General features: G+C 31.9%; 2 protein-coding genes and 1 long non-coding RNA gene across 4 annotated transcripts; 2 read left to right on the top strand and 1 right to left on the bottom strand.

The window, feature by feature from the left end:
* The first annotated feature begins 1,392 nt into the window (after positions 1–1,392).
* LOC129310648 (rhamnogalacturonan I rhamnosyltransferase 1-like) lies at positions 1,393–6,586 on the top strand. Its single transcript, XM_054952558.1, has 9 exons — positions 1,393–1,883; positions 2,015–2,338; positions 3,162–3,229; positions 3,308–3,396; positions 3,481–3,643; positions 4,234–4,523; positions 4,959–5,163; positions 5,571–5,728; positions 5,825–6,586. The coding sequence occupies exons 2-9, from the start codon at positions 2,068–2,070 to the stop codon at positions 6,177–6,179; spliced, it is 1,599 nt and encodes a 532-aa protein (XP_054808533.1). The 5' UTR covers positions 1,393–1,883; positions 2,015–2,067; the 3' UTR covers positions 6,180–6,586.
* Positions 6,587–11,364: 4,778 nt separating this feature from the next.
* On the bottom strand, positions 11,365–15,034 carry LOC129311682 (uncharacterized). Of its 2 annotated transcripts, none has more exons than XR_008593380.1 (3): positions 13,172–15,034; positions 12,507–12,773; positions 11,365–12,304 (listed from the first exon to the last, which is right to left on the bottom strand). It is a non-coding gene; the product is annotated as an uncharacterized LOC129311682 (long non-coding RNA). The 2 variants fall into 2 exon arrangements; XR_008593381.1 differs by lacking the exon at positions 13,172–15,034 and having other exon boundaries at positions 12,507–12,589; positions 12,682–13,130.
* Positions 11,743–15,762, top strand: LOC129311680 (phosphate transporter PHO1 homolog 3-like). The gene is made up of 13 exons (XM_054954083.1): positions 11,743–12,325; positions 12,537–12,885; positions 12,971–13,019; positions 13,118–13,189; positions 13,307–13,436; positions 13,536–13,656; positions 13,771–14,029; positions 14,115–14,219; positions 14,323–14,367; positions 14,445–14,594; positions 14,901–15,179; positions 15,289–15,425; positions 15,517–15,762. The coding sequence occupies exons 1-13, from the start codon at positions 11,743–11,745 to the stop codon at positions 15,614–15,616; spliced, it is 2,379 nt and encodes a 792-aa protein (XP_054810058.1). The 3' UTR covers positions 15,617–15,762.
* The last annotated feature ends 6,528 nt before the right edge of the window (positions 15,763–22,290 follow it).

Consider the following 22,290-nt stretch of genomic DNA (forward strand, 5'->3'; position numbering starts at 1 on the left):
TTGAAAAATGCAAACCAAGGTTTTTTTTTTTTAATAAGATTTCAGTATATGTGAATATAAAAAAAAAAAAAAAGCTTTAAGGGAAACTACTCTCAATGGAACTCCACAATACTCAAGTCTAACCTAATAAAATAATTATATAAAAAGGAATTATGAGGATGATATCAATGCTAATTGGATTGGAATGGATTTGGATTCATTGAAATGAGATTGAATTCAAATATCATGAATAGAAAAGGCTCATACTAAAAAAATTATCTTAAATTAGGTCAGGCAATAATCATATGGTAATATTATATATTAAATAATTGTATAAAGATGGCGATTAAGGGTTACTTTTTTTGGGGCATATGAAAGGTTAACATATAAATAGGTAAAATAGAACAAGAAAACAAAATAGGTACCTCCTCCCCACTCAATATGAATCAAATTCACTTGTCTTAGTTCAAAGGGGTAATTTTTTACCCTTCTCTTTTAGGAAAAATCACGTACAAGATCTTCCAAAAGAACTATTTACAAGAAAAAAAAACTAACAACACATCACTATTTTAAAAAATAAGTTTTTATTTTATTTTAATAATAAATAATTTTATATTAATCTTTATTTACAAATAATTTTTTAGAAGTTTTTGAATGGAATTCTCCCTATTTTCTCTATGCCTGTGATTTACATTTTTTTGGAATTCCACATGTTGTGTTATAGTCTCTCCATCTTAAATTATAAAATACTTTTAAATAAAATTGCACATATCAATAAACTTTATTAAATACAATTAACAATCTTATCTTTTTAAAATAAAAATATAAATTTTTAAAATACTCATCATTTAATATATTGAAAAAAAAGGAGATGTGAATTAATTATAGAGAGAAAAAAAGATAAAATTAAAATTCATGTATTTAATGAAATCTTAATCTACTCAAAATGTTTTATAATTTGGAATGAAAAAAATCTTTTAAAAATATCTTATAATTTGAAATTGAGAGAGTATAAAACAAATATTTATGATTTACTTTGAAATAGAAATGAAGGAGTATATATTATGTCATATATTTCTTGGTCAAAATAAAAAATGTCAGTATATTAAATGCCGTAATCTTTTGGGTCCTGATTTACCATTTCATGGTGGAACAAGAACATTCATCATTGAGACGAGACAGGCCCTGATGTGCATATTCTGTTAATCTAATTTATTTTTGGATTACAACTCTCTTTATCATGCCAATAAATGTAATTCATCAATTCTTTGGAGAGCCTACGTTCAATGAAATTTAACATGCTCACGGTTAGCATCCTATGTAAGTAAAACCAACCATGTCATAGGATTCATCGTACTATAATATATTTTCCCTTCTTTAATTTATACTAAATTGGTTTTCTAAGGAACGGACTTTTCTACTGGTTTTTAGTTGACATCAAATAATATTTTTCTTAACCTGAAACCTCCAATAATCACGCGCTCACGTCTATAAAATTTTTGAGCATGAAGATCACAGATAGAGAAGAAAGAGAATAATTTTCTGAAAGAAAGATAAGGAGATTGTTCGTTCGAATTGGTTATTGTGGTGTAAAGAGAGCGAGAAAGGAAGTTTCTTTTCCTGGAAAAGGGAGTAAAATGCATGAGGCCGTTGCGTTTGGTTGTTGAAATTTCTTCATTTTTTTAATTCATTGGATCGTCTTCGTTTCTTGGTCCCTCTCTTCTTCTTTAGGGCTTTTTTGTATTAATTCCCGTGGAGCTTCTGATTCTGTGAGGCAATTGGTTGGGAAAGAAATAGAATTTAAAAATATCGGCCTGTCAAATCTGCTTCAGATTCAATTCTGGATTCAGGTTTCTTCACTGCGGCTCAGTCTGATTCACTTAATTGCAACTTTTGTGCCTGAGGTAACGCTTCTCATGGGGTTACAGATTTCACAATGCACTGTGTACAGATGATTTTTACGCACACACACACACAGAATTTTTTCCCCTTTTTGGTGGTTCTTACTGATTTGTCAAATGTGGGATTGTTGGAGACTCTTTCAAGGTTAAGGTTCAATGAAGCGGCAATGAGGAATACAGTAGAAATATGGATGTTAGATCGGAGGGTATGCAAGTGAAGTACGATAAACTTCCGGCTCCTGTGATACCGAGGACCCGTTTGCGGATTTGGTTTATTCGCGTTTGCTCAAGCATTGTGCTTTGGACATGTCTGGTTCAGCTAGTGACAGTTACTGAACTATGGAATTCACATTTCATTTCTGGGATTACTAGTCGAGTACATAACACAGCTCAAGTTCAGATTCCTTCCCAAGTGGAAAATGAGATAGTTCATTCTCCTCGCCCTCTTCTTCCCGCAAGTTAGTTTCCTGACTTACTGCTCATCTTCTCTTGTTTGCTTTGATTATTGATGAAATCCGTGATTTTTGGCTCCAAAGCTTGTATTAGAGTATATCTATGGATTGTGTAACCATCTAGAAGCTTGAGTAACATACGAGCTTACAAATTGAAAAGGTTTGGAATTTTGTATGACATGTTTTCATGTTATTCTTTCCCTATCCTAGGCGATCAACTTGTTCTTGTGACTTGATTTTCTAAGTTCTTACTATAATTTCAAATATGGGGACAATCTTAGTGAATTATTTTTGGCTATATTAGTCGGTTGATTTCTTGCCAACGTGTGGAGAACTGCTTGCCTGGCAAGATTTGTCTTTTACTGATATTTTGGCCCCTTTCTCTAAAAAAAATAATAATAGAAAAAAAATCCTTCAGGATTAGCCATTCAGGCTCTGGTAAATATATCATGTTTTAAGCTTTCTTGTTTTATGAAATAGGTTTATGCACATGCAATATATTTTTGCACGTTGACTTTTGTGTAGGAACGGATGAGAGTTTTTTTGCACAATGGTACAAACAATTTTCATATTTGATATAATTATTTGACATTTGCCTTGGTGCCAGAGTAAAATCACATCTTCTCTGTGTTTGTTGGGATAGGCTTCTGTGAAAATCCTGCTGCACAATTCTTGTAGTTGTTAAGAGGACGATTTGAATGGAGATAACTGATTTAAAGAATACTCATTTCAGATGGGTGATAAATAGACTTATGCTGATTATATGATATATCTGTCTTTGCTTACTCATTTGGATAAGTGCTAAAATCTTGCGATTGTAATTTTTCAGGAAATTATACAAGTAATGGTTTTTTGAGAGTGTCCTGCAATGGGGGTCTGAATCAAATGCGTGCGGCGGTTTGTGCATCTTATTGTAGTTTGTTTTTGGTATTATATATTGAAATAAGTACTTATTTTGCATATTTGGCATTTCAGATCTGTGATATGGTCTCTGTTGCTCGATTCTTGAATCTCACGTTGGTTGTTCCAGAGCTTGATAAGACGTCCTTTTGGGCAGACCCTAGGTTCTTCCCTTGTTCTGTGAACTTCTGAGTACCCTCTAGTTTGACTGCATTGTCATTTTGAAGTTTTTACTTTCCCTTTTGCAGTAATTTTGGGGACATATTTGATGTGAGGCATTTCATTGATTCTCTAAGAGATGAAGTTCGAATAGTAAAAAGAGTGCCCAAAAAGTTTGTTAAAAAATTTGGCAACACCACCCTGGAGATGCCTCCTGTCAGCTGGTCAAATGAAAAATATTACTTGGAACAGGTCTGTTTATTTTTATTTGTTATATTTAAGCCTGAATCTCACATTATGCATAAGTTAAGCCTCTTGTTTGCTGCAATATAAGGTTGATAGCATGATTGATTAATGATTCTCTATCTTCACCTTTATGTCTTGAAATTTACTGTTTTAGGACTTTCTGGCTTTTTAATATGTCAGTGTATGGGAAGGCCGTGATATTTCTTCCGCTTAGAATTTTTAACTTCCCCTAAATTGTTTTCTGTTGTGAAGGGAAAGTGGTCTTAGAGCTGTTATTAGTGTAAATATTGTAGTATCATTTAATTTAGGCTATTATGTGATGATAAGGTAAATTACAAATGCCACTAACGGAGGCCCTTCCTATTCAATTTGGAAGTATAGGTGTCAGTGTGTTACCTTTCAAGAGATTGTCCTTCGATATCATAAATAATTTAACTATTTCCAAATGGATTTCTTCTGATATGGCTACAGCCAAAGTAGATATCCAGCACTTAATTTTTTTAACTGCAGAGAAAATTTTGTTTTCATTTGCTTTTCCAACAGTAACACTTATTATCTGTTGAGCTTGATTCAAAGATATTGCCTCTACCATGCAGATTCTGCCACTTCTTGGCAACCATAAGGTGTTACACTTCAACAAAACAGATGCTCGACTGGCAAACAATGGTCTCCCACTTGATCTACAGAAACTCAGGTGTCGTGTCAATTTCCAGGCCCTTAAATTCACTCCTCAAATTGAGAGCTTGGGGCACAAATTGATTAGGATGCTTCAAGAGAGAGGACCTTTTGTGGCCTTGCACCTGAGATACGAGATGGACATGTTAGCTTTCTCAGGCTGTACTCATGGTTGCACTGAAGAAGAAGCTGAAGAACTCAAGCGGATGAGGTCTATTATGTTTCATGTTTCTGTGTGTATAGTGTGCTTGTAATTAACTGAGAAAATTACTTTCTATTTCATGGTTGCCAGATAACATACTGAGCAAGAAAAAAGAATATCATTTGTGTTCTCTGTCGTGTAGTTGAAGTAATAATTTTCTTGATAGTTAATTGTATCTTCATATTTTTCTTGTATATTCAGAATATGAGAGTAAGCTGATTTGGAATTAGACATTGCTAGATCCTGCTCACTTGGTGTTGATTGAGGAACCTTCTAGTTGAGGAGATGAGCTGTTCTATTGTTCACAATTTATATGATATGTTGAATATGTCGTATTTTGACATACTTTGTTTCAAACAATAATAGTGGTTAAAGTTATTGTAATGAGCCGATAAACAAAGAAACTGTTTAGCACAAGATGTTGATTTTACTACCATCATTCAGGTATGCTTTCCCTTGGTGGAGGGAGAAGGAGATAGTGTCCGAAGAGAGGAGATTGCAGGGTCTCTGTCCTTTGACTCCAGAGGAGGCGGCACTAGTTTTAAAAGCTTTGGGTTTTGGCAATGACACGCAGATCTATATTGCAGCTGGTGATATTTTTGGCAGTGAACGTAGACTTGCACAACTGAGAGCTTCATTTCCACGAATCGTAAGTTTACTTTATTCACTTCTTTTCTTTTTCCTATTCACGTGTCTATTTGATAAAATGCTGCCAAATGATTTTGTAACCAAATGATTTTGTAAGCAATGAAGAAGAACCCATTGCTTCACTCCTTGTGCTTATGTGCTTATGGATTACTGCGTTTGCACCCAAGAGAAGTTTACTTTTCACATTTTATATAACATATCCATATCGTGTACCTAATTTGATACTCTTTAGATATTTGATTCCCTTCTGATAGTTTTTGTCCAACTCTTGGATGGCAAATTGATATAGATACAGGCTCTTGATGATTAGTTGAGCTGGACTATTTAACATATTTTGTATCCTTGATCCTAGCATCTTAAAATGCGCTGTACTTGGCAGTATTTGACTTCGATCCTTTCTAAACTTAGGTGAAAAAGGAAACTTTGCTAGATCGTGATGAATTGCGGCAATTCCAGAATCATTCATCACAGATGGCTGCTCTGGATTTTATGGTTTCAGTAGCTAGTAACACCTTTATTCCTACCTATTACGGTAACATGGCAAAACTCGTGGAAGGTCATCGCAGGTAAGCATTTGCTCTCCATATTGCAAATGGTTTGATGTAGAAGACTGAACCTGCCTTTCTGAAGATTTTTAGTTCACATCTATACTTCTCCTACAGGTATTCAGGTTTCAAAAAAACCATCTTATTGGATCGGAAAAAGCTTGTAGAATTGATTGATATGCATTATAACGGCACACTTCCATGGAACGAGTTTGTCGGGGCTGTCCTACAAGCTCATGAAAAGAGAATGGGACAACCAGTTCTTCGCCAAGTTATTCCAGACAAGCCGAAGGAGGAAGACTACTTCTACGCAAACCCTCAGGAGTGTCTATGTGAGGTAACAAATTGTGATGACTTGCTACGACCTCATAACTCAAGTGAAGTGCCGTTGGTAAGGGCTATGGAATCTAGAAGACCACCGTTCTTCCCAATCACCAATAGGAGGATTCAAAGAACTGAAGCATTGATTTGAATGTTGCTTAGATGCTGCGTTGAGGAATCTGGATCACTGTCATCACAGCTAAGGTATGAATACACGATTTTGTAGGAAAACAAGCAAAATGGAAAAAAAGGAGCAAGGGATAAAGAAAGAGAGGGAAAAAAAATTGGAGCTTTTATTAACGGCTTCAGAAAAATTTTCATTCTCATTGATTAATTTTTTTTTTCCTTTCCCAATTAACGTGTTCATTATAGTTATCTCAGACTCACGTTGACATTTGAAAGTTTATCCTGGTTGCCAGCAGAAATGATAAAGTTGTTTTACAACAGGAACACAAGTGGAGTTCCTACAGTGTTGTCCTTGTACAAAGTACTGCTAGCTACCTACCCAATTCTTTTTATTTTTCCGAAGAATCAATATAGCAATATTATGAGATAAAACTTTATAAGTTGTGCAAGTTATCACTGAAAAATACCTTAAATCCTTGCAAGTTCAAAGGCATCAGAAGTACACTAATGGTTTTTTTTTTTCTTTCTTTTTACAAAGATACTATACACACTAAAAGAAAATACCAAAATGTTATATTGTGGGAATTATTTTTCAAAATACTACATCTAAAATTGTTCAATGGAAGAACAATTTTTAAAATTAATCTTCGTGCATCAAAACTTATTCTTGGCAGGAAGATTTATCAACTTTATCTGCTCTTGTCACATCAAATGAATTGTGTAATAATTTATTAATCATTTGTATGAAAATGATAGGTAAATAATTGTTATTAATATAATTAAGGAATTATTATAAGTTGTATTAAATTGAAAGTTATTAATAATAAATAAATAATTATTAGGTTTTATGCAAATTAATAATAAATGATTAAGATACATGAATGAAAAGTAAAAATTAATTTACTTCACAAATAGTGACTTTTAGTGTCACATTATGTTTTCCTTTTCAAAACTTGTGGTAGTGGTGTTGTTATATGTTCATCTCTTTTTAAGATTCAAGTATTTCATTTATATATGGAGTTCGCGTCTTTAAATCAAATCAAGGTGATTTAATTAAAAAAATCGACTGTCGAGGGGTGGTATATGCTTCATTTGATGATCCACCATGTTTAAAAATAAAAGTATTTTATTCAATACAGAATAGTACAGGATCATCAAATAAAGACATAAATGATCTAAATTAAGTAGGAGTGCATGAGTTGAAAAGGATGATGATGAGGATAACATGTGATGAGACTCAAATTGAGTGAGATTATTTTATAAAAAACCTAATCACATGTCAACATCTACAATTAAGAAAAACTTAATATACAAAACATTAATAATTAAATATTAAGCTTTTACTCATGACTTTGAAAAAAATATATTAATTTTGATATAAAAGTTAAAAAAATATTAAGAAAATATACCTTAATAAGATGAAAAGTCAGACTTTAAGTAAATAATAAGGAAAAGTGCACTTTAAACTCTGATCACAATATCAACACCACCAACTGAAGTAGAGAAATGTGATAGAAAAAAAAAACTTTGAAATTTGAATAAAAGAGAGATGAGAGACTGCAGGAAATGAAGTAGGCAAGAAATAAAGTAAGTAGGAAGGAGAAGCAGGTAGGAACGTACGCCTTCAATTCCTTATATAGCCAATTCAAAGCACACGCACATGAATTTTATAATGTCATGCGTGAAAAGCAAAAGTTAGAAGGAGAATTTGATAAATGAAGAATGAAATTGACAAATTATTCACGCAGGAAAAAAACAAAAATTCTCGAATAACATTTCACATCAATAATAAAAAGTTAAAATTATTTACTTTTACTTTTTATTGAATAAAAAAAATTTAATTCTAAAATTATTCTTGACTAGGTTGATTTGTTCACAATCTCAAACTCATTCTTCATTTAAATAATTTTTGGTGTAATATTTTAATAAATATTTTTTATGTTCTAGCATTTAGGCAATTGGTTGTAGTGTTTATAGTATATTAGTAAAAAGGCCTACACTAATGTTACATGAAAGCTTCATTATAAGTGAAAAGTTACAGCATCGATCTTTCCTGTAACTTCAAGTCGTTACCTGTTAGTGTTTGTCTTTGTAATTTTGAAAAAATAAAATTAGAAATGCTCCCTCTCGTTCTATTCTTTTGTCACTTTTGTTTATCATTTAATATAATTATGCACAGAAAAAAAAATTACTTTCTTCTAAGCCATGACACCAAGCAGGAACGCCATATCTGTTTTGAATTAAATCTACAAAACCGACTTTATGTGATCTGAAAAGAGAAAGGGAAAAAAAAAAGAGCATAATTGTAATAGATGGACTAAATACTCGTACATAGCAAAATTTTTATTTTACAAGACTATAAAATTTATTGAGGCAACAATCAACATCAATCATTTGGTATTTTAGTCCTTATATTTTTATTTAGTTAAAATTCAATAACTTAATGCAGTTTGGTTTTTATTGTTTAACTCAATTAAAACTCAATTCTTAAATTTTGACTCAGTATAATTCAATATTTATAATTTTAACTATTTTAAATATTAGTTTTTATGTTTTAAAAAATAAAACTAAAAGGATTAAAGCTATTTTTTAAATGTGTGGGATCAATTTTTTAAATGATGAAAATTATATAGATTGATTTTTATTAAATCAAAATTTAGAGGCTAATTTTAATTAGGCCAAATGATTAGGCATGTTTAATTATCTTCAAAAAATTTTATACTCTTTCCATTTTATATATACCTGTCGTTGTTTCATCATTTTTTTTTTCAAATTTTTATGATTTTATATCAACTATTTTGCCAACTCACATATTTAATTATATTTTTTTCATCATCTCTTCTTTTCATCTATTTTTTTTAATATGAATTGTCCCACTTCTTGCTCTTAAATAAGAGCCTTTTAGCTAATGTACTTAATTTTTTTTAATTTATGTGCATAATCTTAAACAAGAATAATAGGTATAAAATGGATGCAGTACAATTTAATTTGATGTGCATAAACCATGCCAGCTATTATAATGTGGGTTTATTGATGAATAAAAGTCCAATCAATGATGTTTTTAAAAGACTACTTGAGTGAGAATGAAATGTTAAAGCTTAGGGCTGTACCTAGGCCTAGGGCTGAGTTTGGCTGTGACAGAATAAGATGGAAGGGTGCCAATTCTGAGTCTTTTAATGATGCAGATATGTACTGGAAGATGAAGGCTATAAGTTTTTGGGGAAATGGATAGCACATGGAGGTGGATTTGGAGCTGGAAAGGTCCGAGAAGAGTGCAGGTTTTTCTCTGGATTGCTTAACATGATAGACTTCTCACTTGAGAAAGCAAAGCGAGGATGTTAGGAGGTTCTGCAATTTGTGGTAGATGTGGTTTAGTTGTTGAAGATTTGTTGCATGCAGTTAGAGATTGTGAAGCTGCTGTCAAGGTGTGGATGGATCTTTAATCAGGTGAGGTTGATTTTAATTTTTTTCAGTCTGAGTTTTAAAGATTGGTTTGCTGTAAATTTGAGTAAGAATGATGAATGGAGGAGACTATTTGCTGTAACTTGGTGGCAATGGCATTGAAGGAATAAAACATTGTTTGAGGATGGTTTTGAAGTGGTAGATAAACCTAGCTATGTTATTAGAAAGTATGTTTGGGAATTGGAAAATCCGAATCTTGCTGGGAATTTGCTGAGGAAAAGTTATGTGATCAAAGAGATTAAGTAGGAGCCTCCTGACAGTAGCTGGGTGAAATTGAATTTTGATGGAGCAGCAAAAAGGGCATCAAAAAGAGCCGGGTGTGGCGGATTGTTGAGGAATGAATGTGGACGTTGGTTAGGTGGTTTTGCTAAGGAGCTTGGCATTTGTTTTGCTATAAATGTTGAATTTTGGAGAATTTTGTGGGGAATGAAGATGGCGTCAGAGTTGGGTATTATCAATTTGGTTGTTGAAGGTGATTCCTTAGCTGTAATTAATAGGTTACAGGGGTCTTGTATAAATGATATAGAAAATTGCAGATTGTTGATTGATTTAATTCTGCAATAAGTTTTTCATTTCAGAAATGTTAGGTTTATACAAGTGTACAGGGAAAGTAATAGATGTGCTGACTAGCTCGCAAATTATAGTTTTAGTTTGTCTTTTGATTTTGTTCGATTGAATGAGCGTGGATTACAGGATTTTTTGTACAGTGATACTGTGGGAGTTTCTTTCTTACGTGAAATTTTGCTGAATGAATGAGGGGGGCTTTGCTCCTGTCATGACCAAAAAACAAAGTCCACTCAATGATCTCCGACGTTTAGGCCCAAAAAAAAAAGAAAGAAAGAACTCCGACACTAAAGGGAATAATTCTTCGCAAAGCTGTTCAATTTTATACCACTATCTTATATTACTGCTTTCTGTATCCAAGAACCAGATGTGTCTAACCAGAACAGTTTTCACATATTTTATATACAATAAGCATATATTTAAAATTGTTAAATTTATATTATATGAAAATTTATTATAACGAGACTAATAAATTAGTGTGAATTATAATGTCAAAGTTAAGAATAGTACAATATGAGACAAAAGCGAGGATGGACAATTATAAGTTTCTTTGGGTTTTTTTTTTTTTAAAAAATAGAAAGATTAAATCAATGTTTCATGCATCAAACTTTGAAAGGAAACTTCTTTATCTTCAAATGTAAAATAATTTGTAAAATACTAATTCTAATGTCATTCTTTTAACAACCATCTTTAGCACCTTTACCGAAACATCATTGGAAAAAAGACCATTTATTATTTTAAAAAAAGGAAAAAAAAAAAAGCTGAATGGCAATGTTCAGATAGGGAGAAAGTTAGGATCAGGAGAAAATTTTATATTTCTTAATTTCTTCATTTTTTGGTGAAAACATGACAAATAAAAAATTTCGTAACTCAACACTTGGGAAGTATCTCATTCGGTCTTATAATATTTTTTATTAAAAAAATCAAAATGAGAAATAAATAAAGAATTTCCTCTGTTTTATCCTATGGGTTGGTTGTTTTCTATCAGAATCAAGGGCCTTTTGGTGGTTCCTGAATTTGACACAATGCATAAATTCATTGAAAGTATCACGAGCAATGTTTAGAATAAACAACTCTATCTATCAAAACTTTTTGTGCCATGAGATGGGAAGAATTACTCAACTTCTCAGGTATATAATATGTTTCATAAATGAAAGGCAGACAAATTTCTGGATTTAGTCTGTCATATTCAGTAACTGTACTCACAGCAGACTTTTTCTCACTCAAACCAGTTTGTCAAGTCCAGCTTATACATGAAATGAGGAATTTTTCTTTTATGGAATCATCCAAACAAAACAAAAGGATGAATCTGTGTCATGCAGCCCTGTTGTTTAGGAAAAGTTCAACCTAAAGACTCTTATAAGATGATACTCACAATTTGAAAAAAGAGAGAAGAAAATCATCTTGGTGATCTAAAAAGTACACGTATAAACAACATTCCTTTCAGAAACTTTAAGCACAAGGATTTTCAGTTTGATCATCCAATATTTCCTTTCCATTCTAAACCTACTTCCTGCTCACATCACATATCAGATAGTTTGTGTTGCTTAAAAAGACCAAGAATGAAGTTTGGGAAAGAATTTGAAGCACAGATGGTGCCGGAATGGAAGGAAGCATACATGGATTATAATTATTTGAAGGCCCTTTTGAAAACTGTCCAACGCTCCAAGCATAGAGACACGCCACCCGAACCTCCAAGAAGCCTAAAGCGAAAGCTATCACTATACAGGAGTTTCAGTGGGCTCATTCAGAGACAACCCCACCATTCCATCAGTCCCTCTGAGCAGGATGTTGAGAACCAAGCCATTATGGTGAACTCAGTGCGCCGAGATGGATCTGAGAACTATCAAACTACTTTTCTGATGGTTGCAGAAGAAGGTGGAGAATATGAATTGGTATTTTTCAGGAGGCTCGATGATGAGTTTAACAAAGTGGACAAGTTTTATAGGTCTAAAGTGGAAGAAGTGATGAAGGAAGCTGCTATTTTAAACAAACAAATGGAAGCTTTGATTGCTTTCCGGATAAAAGTTGAGAAACCTACCGAATGGATCAATAGCTCTGCAGAGATGACTCATCTTGCTTCAGATGTTGCTGCTGCAGCGGCAGCATTGTCAGCTTCGACACCTAAAGGGGCCAAATTGCACCGTAAGCTTTTTTAAATCTTGGTTTCACAATAATTTTCAGCCTATCTTTCTATTTATTCTAGTGTTTTAGAGTCTATGGAGGCATTAAATTTGTAGACCTTTGGCATGCTAGGTAGATATAGATTAACATGATCATCTTATAGATTAACCGAGCTTCTAGAATTGCCACGGAATTTACTTACTGGTTAAATCTTCTTCAACTTCAAAAATAGGAACATTTTCCACGGCCTTGGAGGCGATCAAAGAGGACAGCAGCCATCACGGTCTATCAGATGATTCCAGGGAGAATAAGGATGACACAATTCAATTAAATAACCAGAAGTTTCAAAAAGAGGAGTCAGAGAATATCACGAGTACCAAACCAGCTCCTTTGGAAGTCCTTGACCATGTTCAGTTGAATGGCACTCTTGAAACTCCTCGTTCAACTATAAAGAGCATCCTCAATTACTCTACACCACCGGAGCAAGAATTCAGCAGGAAAAATTTGAAAAAGGTTGAGGAACAACTTAAACAAGCTTTTATTGAATTCCACAGAAAGCTTCGACTTCTAAAGAACTACAGGTATTTTTTCATTTCTTTCCCCCCCATTTCAACAAACAATTTCCTTCATGTTTCTTCTTAACTTGTGTCGTTGCTGATTAAACAGCTTTCTAAACACATTGGCATTTTCAAAGATAATGAAGAAATATGATAAGGTACCATTGACCTTTCTAGAACTACAATCCGGAAGAAAAGGAAAGACAGGAAATTTAGTTAATTAGCCCCTCATCCCATTTCACTTTACACTTAACAGATCACATCAAGAAGGGCAGCAAAAGCTTACATGAGCATGGTTGACAATTCCTACCTCGGCAGCTCTGATGAGGTGAGAGCTTTATAAGGAAAGAAAGCCATAAAGCACAACTTCAATATTTTCCAAAAATTGTCAACATGAATCAGCAGACTTCTAAGATCCTTACAATTTCTCGACGTTCCTGCACAGGTCACTAGGCTTATAGAAAGGGTGGAGAAAACATTCATTAAGCACTTCTCGAACTCAAATCGTAACAATGGATTGAACCTTCTCCAACCCAAACCGAAAAGAGCAAGGCATGGAATAACATTTTCTGTGGGTAAGAGCTGTGATTTACTATAGTTCAGAAATTTTCAGAACAACATGATGTTTGGTCTTTGATTTGATTCCCCGACTTTTCTCTTGTTTGGATTTTCAGGTTTTTATGCCGGATGCACAGCAGCCCTAGTTATAGCACTTTGTCTGATCATTGATGCCCGCAAGATTATGAATCACCCGGGAAGTACCCAATACATGGAAACCATGTTTCCTCTTTATAGGTAACCTATTCATTCCAACTATATTGTGCCGAATTTTTCTTTCAAAAACTAAGCTTCATCTAATGAACAAAAACTCATGCCTGTGCTTTACCGTGTTAAAAACATTTTCTGCAGTTTGTTTGGATTCATAGTTCTACACATGCTTATGTATGCTGCTAATATATACTTCTGGAGGCGCTACAGAGTGAATCACTCATTCATATTCGGTCTTAAGGAAGGCTCTGAGTTGAAGTACTTTGATGTCCTGCTCCTGGCTTTTGTCCTCGCAATAATGGCACTAGCCAGTGTGCTTGCAAACCTTGACATGGAGATGGATCCAAAGACAAAACCATACAAAGTCTTCACTGAACTTGTTCCTCTAATCTTGTTACTTGTAAGACTATTACACTTTCATAGAATTCATTAGATCTTCTTTTAGCTTCTAAACTTAAATTATGAGTTGGTTCCTTCCTCTGCAGATTGTATTTGCCATTTTATCATGCCCATTCAACATCTTTTATCGTCCAAGCCGGCTTTTCTTCCTTACATGCCTGTTTCACTGCATTTGCGCTCCTCTCTACAAGGTAAACAATATGGGGGGAAGACATAAAATTAGAAAAATTTCCCACTAATTTAACTCTATATTTCTCCGGAAATCTAAACTGTGTTACTTCCAATGGTCCCTAGGTCACGTTCTCAGATTTCTTCTTGGCAGATCAACTTACAAGCCAGGTTCGTGAGAAAGAAAAATGATATCATAATGCTCTAGCGCTTTACATATCCCATTTCATTCCTTTTTATGCATCCAGGTGCAAGCCTTCAGAAGTTTAGAGTTCTACATTTGCTACTACGTTTGGGGAGATTTCAAGTACAGACGGAACACTTGCAACTCAAACGCCATTTTCAAAACATTTTCCTTCATTGTTGCCGCGATTCCGTACATGTGTCGTTTTCTTCAGGTGCCAACTCTCTCTCGCTCTCTCAGACACTTCATACGATGCTAGATGGCGCTTAAAAGAGATAGAATAAGGTAGAATTCCCTGGTTCTGCTATGTATATGAATTTGACTTCCATACTAGGAAGCAAAGACGCTTTTTAGAAAGAAGCATCTGAACAGCAGAACAGATACAAAAACACATAGGAAAACATCCAATTTTCTTGCGTCAGAATTATCAGTAGTTATGCGCAAAAAAAAGAAAAAAAGAATTATCAGTTGTTAATTTTGCTTCCTAGCCCCCAAATGATCTTCCTCTTTCTCCTATCAGTGCCTTAGGCGACTCTTCGAAGAGAAAGATTCAATGCAAGGATATAATGCGGTAAAATACTTCCTCACACTAGCAGCTGTTTGCATCCGAACAGCTTACAGCCTTAATAAAGGAATCAGTTGGAAGGTGCTTGCCTGGATATTCTCAATATTCGCAGCAATCTATTCTACGTATTGGGACCTCGCCATCGACTGGGGCCTCCTGCAAAGGAATTCCAAGAATCGCTGGTTAAGAGACAAACTCATACTAACTCAGAAAAACGTATATTTCGCAGCCATGGTATGAAATTAACATAGAAATCTTCAAGCAGATTTTGAAAAAAAAATATATATATATATATATATATATATATCTATATAGGAATTCCTAACAAATTCGAATTGATCAGGTGGTAAACATCTTGCTGAGATTTGCGTGGTTACAGACAGTATTGGGGATCAGGCTTGCCTTTCTGCATAGAGAAGCAATGATTAGCATCATAGCGAGCCTAGAGATCATACGTCGGGGCATGTGGAACTTCTTCAGGTAAGAAAGAGCCTAATGCTTCAGAATTGTCCGAATTTTTCAGAAGCTGAAATGACCGAGCAGCGAATTTGCTACAATTCAAAATTTTCAGAGTGGAGAACGAGCATTTGAACAATGTGGGCAAGTACCGAGCTTTCAAGTCCGTGCCCTTACCTTTCAACTACAACGAAGCTGAAAGCGAGGATGAGTAATCTGACGAAATCCGCGACGCAGAATTATGGCGGGAGATCTCGCTGGCGTATTCATTTGCAATTTACATGTTTAAAATTTATTTATAATTTAAAAGGGGAATTTATTAATCTGTCCCCACAATTTTACTAGGTTCTCACTTGAGTCGCCATAGTTTAAAAATTCGCAAATACTCCTTGTAATTTGTCCCCTGAAAATGTGAGCTGGACAAACTCTGTTACATTAAAGCTAAAGTGGGATCTAAAGTTTAATATCAAGTGGCAATACTAAAGGATATGGGAATGAGCTGGAAAAATTAAACTTAATTCTTTTTCATTAAAAAAAATGAAAAAAACAAACTTATAACTAGAGTGCGCACTGGTTGGGTTAGCTCGGGTATTATCCTTGAATATTATGAAAATTAAATTAAAATGTACATTTTAATAGCAGATTACTAAAATATCCTTCACCTTCGGAAAAAAAAAAAGAAAGAAAAGAAAAACAATAGTTAAATGCATACTAGATGCTGCCTATGAATCCATCCCTCGAGAACACTACGAAGATCATGAACAAGCAAATTAAAGATATGGCACAGAGGCTACCGACTCTAACACATATTGAACAAATTTCTCCACTAAACATCAAATCAAACTATACAGGACAAATACTGTATTTGTCCGATCATCTTCAAATGAGAATGCAAAAAAAAAAAAAAAAAAAGCAAAAGAAATCAGACTTGTGGCTCCTTACGTGCTTGATGAGAAGGTTCTTGAAATCAGTTCCTAAAATAAAGAAAATCGAATCCAATCCAAAGAAGGATAAAAGAGCATGAATGGTGGGATAAATTGGAGCTCTAATTGGGAGTGATTCTGGATGACTTGTCCTATAAAAGCCACTGGTCGATGAAGAGAATGAAAGAAAGAGCATATATGTAAGTGTCAATAGTTTATAAGATTGGCTTAATTGGTAAAGTGAAAGATTTGTTGATGGGCGATTTGCTTCTTTTTCTGTATTAAAAAAAAAAGGAATTGAAAGAAAGAAAGAGGAAGCGTGAAGGAAGAAGAACAGAAAGAACGACAAAATAGCAGAAGGGCATTGGAGGGTCTGATTCACACAATGGCACAGTTTCACTTGTAATGTTTGTTTTGTTTTGCTTACTCTACATACTATTTGTTTTGAGTGAAAGCTTATAACTTTATGCTTGACTCCCTCTACCAAAACATTCTAACATAAAAATTAGAAATGGTAATTTAGATGGGTTGAAATTAAAATACTCCAACATATTAAAAAAATTATGTAAAAATATATGTGCTTGACAATAACACCTCATGTTTTTGAATTTATTTAAACCGATCTTAATACTTAAATTGTTAGAACTTTTTTTTATTTCTTTTTTTAGTTAATTTTAATTTTTATCTTGAAAAATTAAAATTTGTTCTATCCTTATTAATAATGTATGACTAATCATTGGAAGAGTAAAAATGAAAGTATATAAAGTAAATAGTAATAGAGCCCTGTGCATTGCATGAGTAATTTAAGGACCTTTAAATAAAACATTACATTTTGCAAGAACATTTTCAAGGGTGAGTATATTGAAATAGTGTAGGAAATCATTTTGTCATTAAAATTAGAAATTGTAATCGACCAAATAAAATTTTTAATATTCAAGAAATTCAATAAATCAAATAAACTTTAATTGATAAACAAAAGCAAACATATAATGAATACTATATGCAGATATTTTCTACTCATTCTTATTTTTCACCGTAAATGTAAATTATAAATACAATTTTGACATAAATGATAGTATAACATTTAGTACGATATATTCTCTTTGGTCTCAATTATAAGGGATAATCTAAAAAATTCATTTGGTCTTATTTAAAAGTCATGGTATGACTCTTCAATTAATATTTAAAAAATATTTTTAAAATTATTCTTCATTTTTCCTTAACATTTTTATAATGTAAGACTAGCCATTGAAAGAGTAAAAATGAAAGTATATGAAGTAATTTCTTGTGTTCATTTTTCCTTAACATTTTCAAAAAGATTTAAGATAAATAGTTATTGAAATGTTGAAATTTCATTTAAGAACGAGACATGAATGAATTACGAAGGTTGGTGAGTACGCAGTAAATGCTAAAGTAAATGTTAATTTTATTTGGTTAATTTAAAAAAAAATTCATGTATTTGAATCAAGCTCATTTGGAGTTGGTCTTAATCCAATTTTTTTTAAAATTATTTGAGTGACCTAAATAAGTTCAGGTAATGTTTGAACTGATAAATTTAAACTTGAATTTTAAATTTAAATTACATTTAAAATTTATATATCTAAAATTTTTTGTTCAGGTAGTTTAAAAAAATTTAAATAAAGAAGATATATGAATTGAGTTTCTAAAAAAACAACAAAATTAAAAATGATAAATTTATTTTTATTTTTTAATCAATGAGAGATGAAAAAAATATACAGGACTCAGAGAAGTATCAATAGTAAAAACAAAAAAAGATCAACATATTTAAAGTAATTAAAATTTTAAATAATTAAAATGTAAAAAAAATTAAAATTCTAAAGAAATTATAATTTGAAATTGATTTAGTAGATTTGAAACAAATTTAAATTTATAAATTTTTATATATTCAAATAAAGAATTTTATTCAAATTCAAATTCTATTAATTCAAACACACAAGCAAAATAAAGCTAAAATTTTAAAATCTCATGTTCCACTTTAAAATTTTTCATGCTCATACAAACTAGTTTATCAGCTTAGTTAACCTGAATTACCAACTACTATACTAGCAAAAGTGGACTTAGTTTTGTCATTGTGAGCCACGAGGGAAGAGGATCATTATTTTATTAGCTTTTAATCGTGTGGGGCATTGTGATGAACGATGCGTCTCATGGGAGGATGAAATGCTTGGCTGGGAAGTCAACCGCTCAACTTTAACATTTATGACAATAAAAGAAGGGTTTCAAATTTCAGAGGTTACGTTAGTTCCATTTTTTTTCCCCACGAGGGATGTCAAGTCATTACATGCACTAAAATTTTCTTTAAAAAAAAAATTCACCATGTTACTGTGAGTATTTAGGTTGTAAGTATTAAGCCATCACGTATAATACTACAATATTTCCGGAAAATAATAATAATATTCGGCCTTTTTGCTATTTCAAACGCACTAACCAATCCTTTCCTAATATTGTATTAAAAAAAATATCAACCCAAATTATAAGTATTTCTACCTCTACTAAGTGAATTTTTATTCCTTCCAAAGAAAATATAGGCCATGGCTTTCTTGGCCTAGTTTTACTCGATCTTATGAATAAAAGTCTCTTTCTTTACCCCATTTGCCTTGTAATGTGATTTAAGAAATTCATTAAAAAAATTAGGAATGTGAATACATTTTATGTAATGTGATTTTTTCGAAGATGAATCCTACTAAATTATCATGTAGTAAAAGAAAGAAATTCATAAAAAAAATTAAGAATGTGAATAAATTCTTTACCATTACATCTTAAACTCCCAAACCCAACTCATTGATTCTTGGTGAAAACATGACAAATAACAAAATCTGTAACTCAACAGCCCTTGATTTGGCCTTTTTTAAAAATTACATCATATTTTTATATAAAAAAAACTAAATGAGATATAACTAAAGAATTTTTTGGTGTTGTATCCCATGGATAGCTTATATATCATCATTATTAAGTAGGCGCTTCTAATCTTCAACATTTCATCCTATGCCCGTTTCTTGCTGTGATCACCCGTTCTTTACAAACAATTCTCTCTCAGTGTGTGGATAAAGATTCAATCTTAAATTCAATCAGTTCCTCAAATCCCTGCAGAAAAGCAGCTCAGCAATGGCCCTCCACAGTCCACTTTTTTTATGTTTCTTCGAGCCACTTGTTCAGTTTATTATGATGACAGCTTGTTGACATTGTCTCACTTATTCATGCAATAAGTCATTTCTCTTTCATGGAATGGACCAATCTCTCTCTACCATGCAGCACTTCAGTTTTGGAAAGTTTTTACCTTAAGACTCTTATAGGATATAAAACTAAAATTCATGAAAAGATCAGTTGCAATTTCAATACTTTTACTTCAGGAGACATGACATGAGTGATAATGTGAAAAACACTTGCCCCACATTAGCACACAAGTAGGACTTTTCTTTTTAATCTTTCCACCATAACAAAGAACACCTTTAACCTTTTACCTCTCACTGCAGAAAATATGTTCATTGCTTTCTATCAATTTGCAAGCATGATCTGGAAGAGTCTTCTCCTATTACTCCGGTGAAGCTATTCATATCTTTCTGTCCGAAACTTTCTTCACAGGGCTTTCCAATCTGATCGTCTAATATTTCCTTTTCCATTCTAACTCTGCTTCCTATGTTCACTCTGTTTTCTTCAAGAGCTAGTGAATTACCATCAGATATCAAATAGCTTTTATCCCAAGGATTAGATTTAGACTCGTAAAAAAATTTCGTCGTATTTAAAAAAAAAAAAAGAAGCTAAATGAGATATACATACTAGGAGCTTCAAATCTTCAACTTTTCCCTCATATCTATTTTTGCTTCAAATCTTCAATTTTTTATAATAATTTTCAATTCAGCACAGGTGGAGTAGTTGAGAATGAAGAGCTTTTCTGGTGGTTATCAATATCCCAATTAACATTTTGGACAAACTACTCTACCCAACAAAACTTTCTCTTTTCTGAGAGAGATTGCAATAATTACTCCGCCACTCTTGTAAAGTATGGTCTACATTTTAAAATATTTATTTAATTTTATTTATAAATTATAATGTGATTATTTTAAATAATATCTAAAAGATATGTTTAAAATTACCATTCATAAAAAAATAATATGAAATTACTTTTTAAATTTATTATAAAAAATATATTTAAAATTTTATACACTTTTATTATTTTTACTTTTTTTTACATTGATATTAATAGGGGTGTTTAATTTGTACTCATTTAGATTGGTTCAATTTCATCCTGATCATATTAAAATGGGTCTTATTTTGATCTGAAAATAATTTTGACAAGACTTTCCAAAACAAGATAAGAAAGAGGTTTGGGAACATGACTCCTCCCAAATATTATATAGATATATAGTAGTTTTTTTTAAAAATATACATTAAATATATTAATTATATTAATATAATTTGTAATTATATTAATTATAAATTTAATACTTGTTATTCTTATTTAAAACTAAAAGTTTTTTATATTAATAATTTTAATGATATAGAGTAAACAAGTATGTGTTAGTATTTTTTTTACAATATATTAATTATATTAATATAATTTATTATTATGTTTACCATTTAATAAACTTTTATTTATATTATGTCTCTTGCTTTATTTAGAAAGAGTCACTAGCTTAACATGTTTCAATTAAAAAAAAGAACAATAATTTAATATTATGTTAGATTTGTTTATTGTTGTTGTTCTTATAGCCTATAGATCATAACGTATTATGTCTTATGTATACCTGACTCTAAGTTGTATATTTATAATTGTGATTGATGTAATTTAATAATTATTGTATTTATATATTTGTGTTGTTTTGGTTTTAAATTTAATAAGTTATGTGATTTAAAATTTTAATTAATGAATGTTATTATCTAAATTTTTTTCAATACCTATATTATCCAATTTATTGAGGTAGTGAGACTTTTTGATTTCATCTCAATCTTATTTAATTTTTAATGAGACGGGATAACTTTTAAAATTGGATAGAAAATGAGACAAAAATTTAATCTCGATAATATTTTGGGACAAAACATTGGATAGAAATGCCTTGATTTTGTCCCGTTTTGTGAGCATTTTAAAATATTAATGAGATTGGTAAAAAAAAAAAAATTTAAATAAATGCATGTAAACATTTAACCACTAGTTGGTCATATTCAGTAACTAGATTTAATGATACATCAGCTAATTAGTTTTCAGATCGAATCAATCACTCCCAAATTCACACAGAGAAGCAGCTCAAGCATGGCCCTGGACAGTCGACCTTTTTTTCCCCTGCTCTAGCCAATGTCAATTGGTCAATGATGACAGCTTATAGACTGTGTCCCACTTATTCATGAAATGATCTCTTTCATGGAATCGCGCAAGAACCAAACAGCACAAGGACAAATCTCTCCCTGCCATTCGGCATTATGGTTTTGAAAATTTTTTACTTGAACCTTATAAGATAATACACTAAATAAAAATATAAAATTAAAATTCATCAAAACGATCAAAGTTACAAAGTTGTTAAGGTTATGATTTTGATTACAATACGGTTACTACATTATGTTAATATTATTACTTTTCGTGACATGAGTGATGATAATGTGAAAAACCTAATGACTTTTTTTTAATTGTTAGTAAATTTTATAATAATTAATTTTTTTATATAAAACTTTAATATAATTTTTTAAAAAACTTAAGCCTCACAGTGGCACATTGGTAGATTTTTTTCCCCCTTTTCACTAGTTCAGAAAATAAGTTCAGTGCTTTCTGTCCTAGTGTCCTATGACGGGGTAGGCACTGTAGTGCTCAGCGACAAAACACTGGTGTTTGGCAGTGTTTTTTTTTTAATTATAAATTCATTATAATAATAATAAATAAATAATATGAAATTATTATTTTAATATTTAATAAACAAATAAATTTTAAGATGTTAAAATTGAACCTATGTATTGTG

Source organism: Prosopis cineraria, unplaced genomic scaffold, assembly GCF_029017545.1.
Source record: "Prosopis cineraria cultivar Desert tree isolate PC_DT_omini unplaced genomic scaffold, ASM2901754v1 PC5, whole genome shotgun sequence".
Taxonomy (NCBI): Eukaryota; Viridiplantae; Streptophyta; class Magnoliopsida; order Fabales; family Fabaceae; genus Prosopis; species Prosopis cineraria.

Coding starts and splice junctions, on each gene's coding strand:
- LOC129310648 (XM_054952558.1), top strand. CDS start 2,068: ATGGATGTTAGATCGGAGGGTATGCAAGTGAAGTACGATAAACTTCCG. Junction 5,164..5,570: donor GAGCTTCATTTCCACGAATC/GTAAGTTTACTT, acceptor TTCTAAACTTAG/GTGAAAAAGGAAACTTTGCT. Junction 5,729..5,824: donor CTCGTGGAAGGTCATCGCAG/GTAAGCATTTGC, acceptor CTTCTCCTACAG/GTATTCAGGTTTCAAAAAAA.
- LOC129311680 (XM_054954083.1), top strand. CDS start 11,743: ATGAAGTTTGGGAAAGAATTTGAAGCACAGATGGTGCCGGAATGGAAG. Junction 12,886..12,970: donor CGACTTCTAAAGAACTACAG/GTATTTTTTCAT, acceptor CTGATTAAACAG/CTTTCTAAACACATTGGCAT. Junction 13,657..13,770: donor ACCATGTTTCCTCTTTATAG/GTAACCTATTCA, acceptor CATTTTCTGCAG/TTTGTTTGGATTCATAGTTC.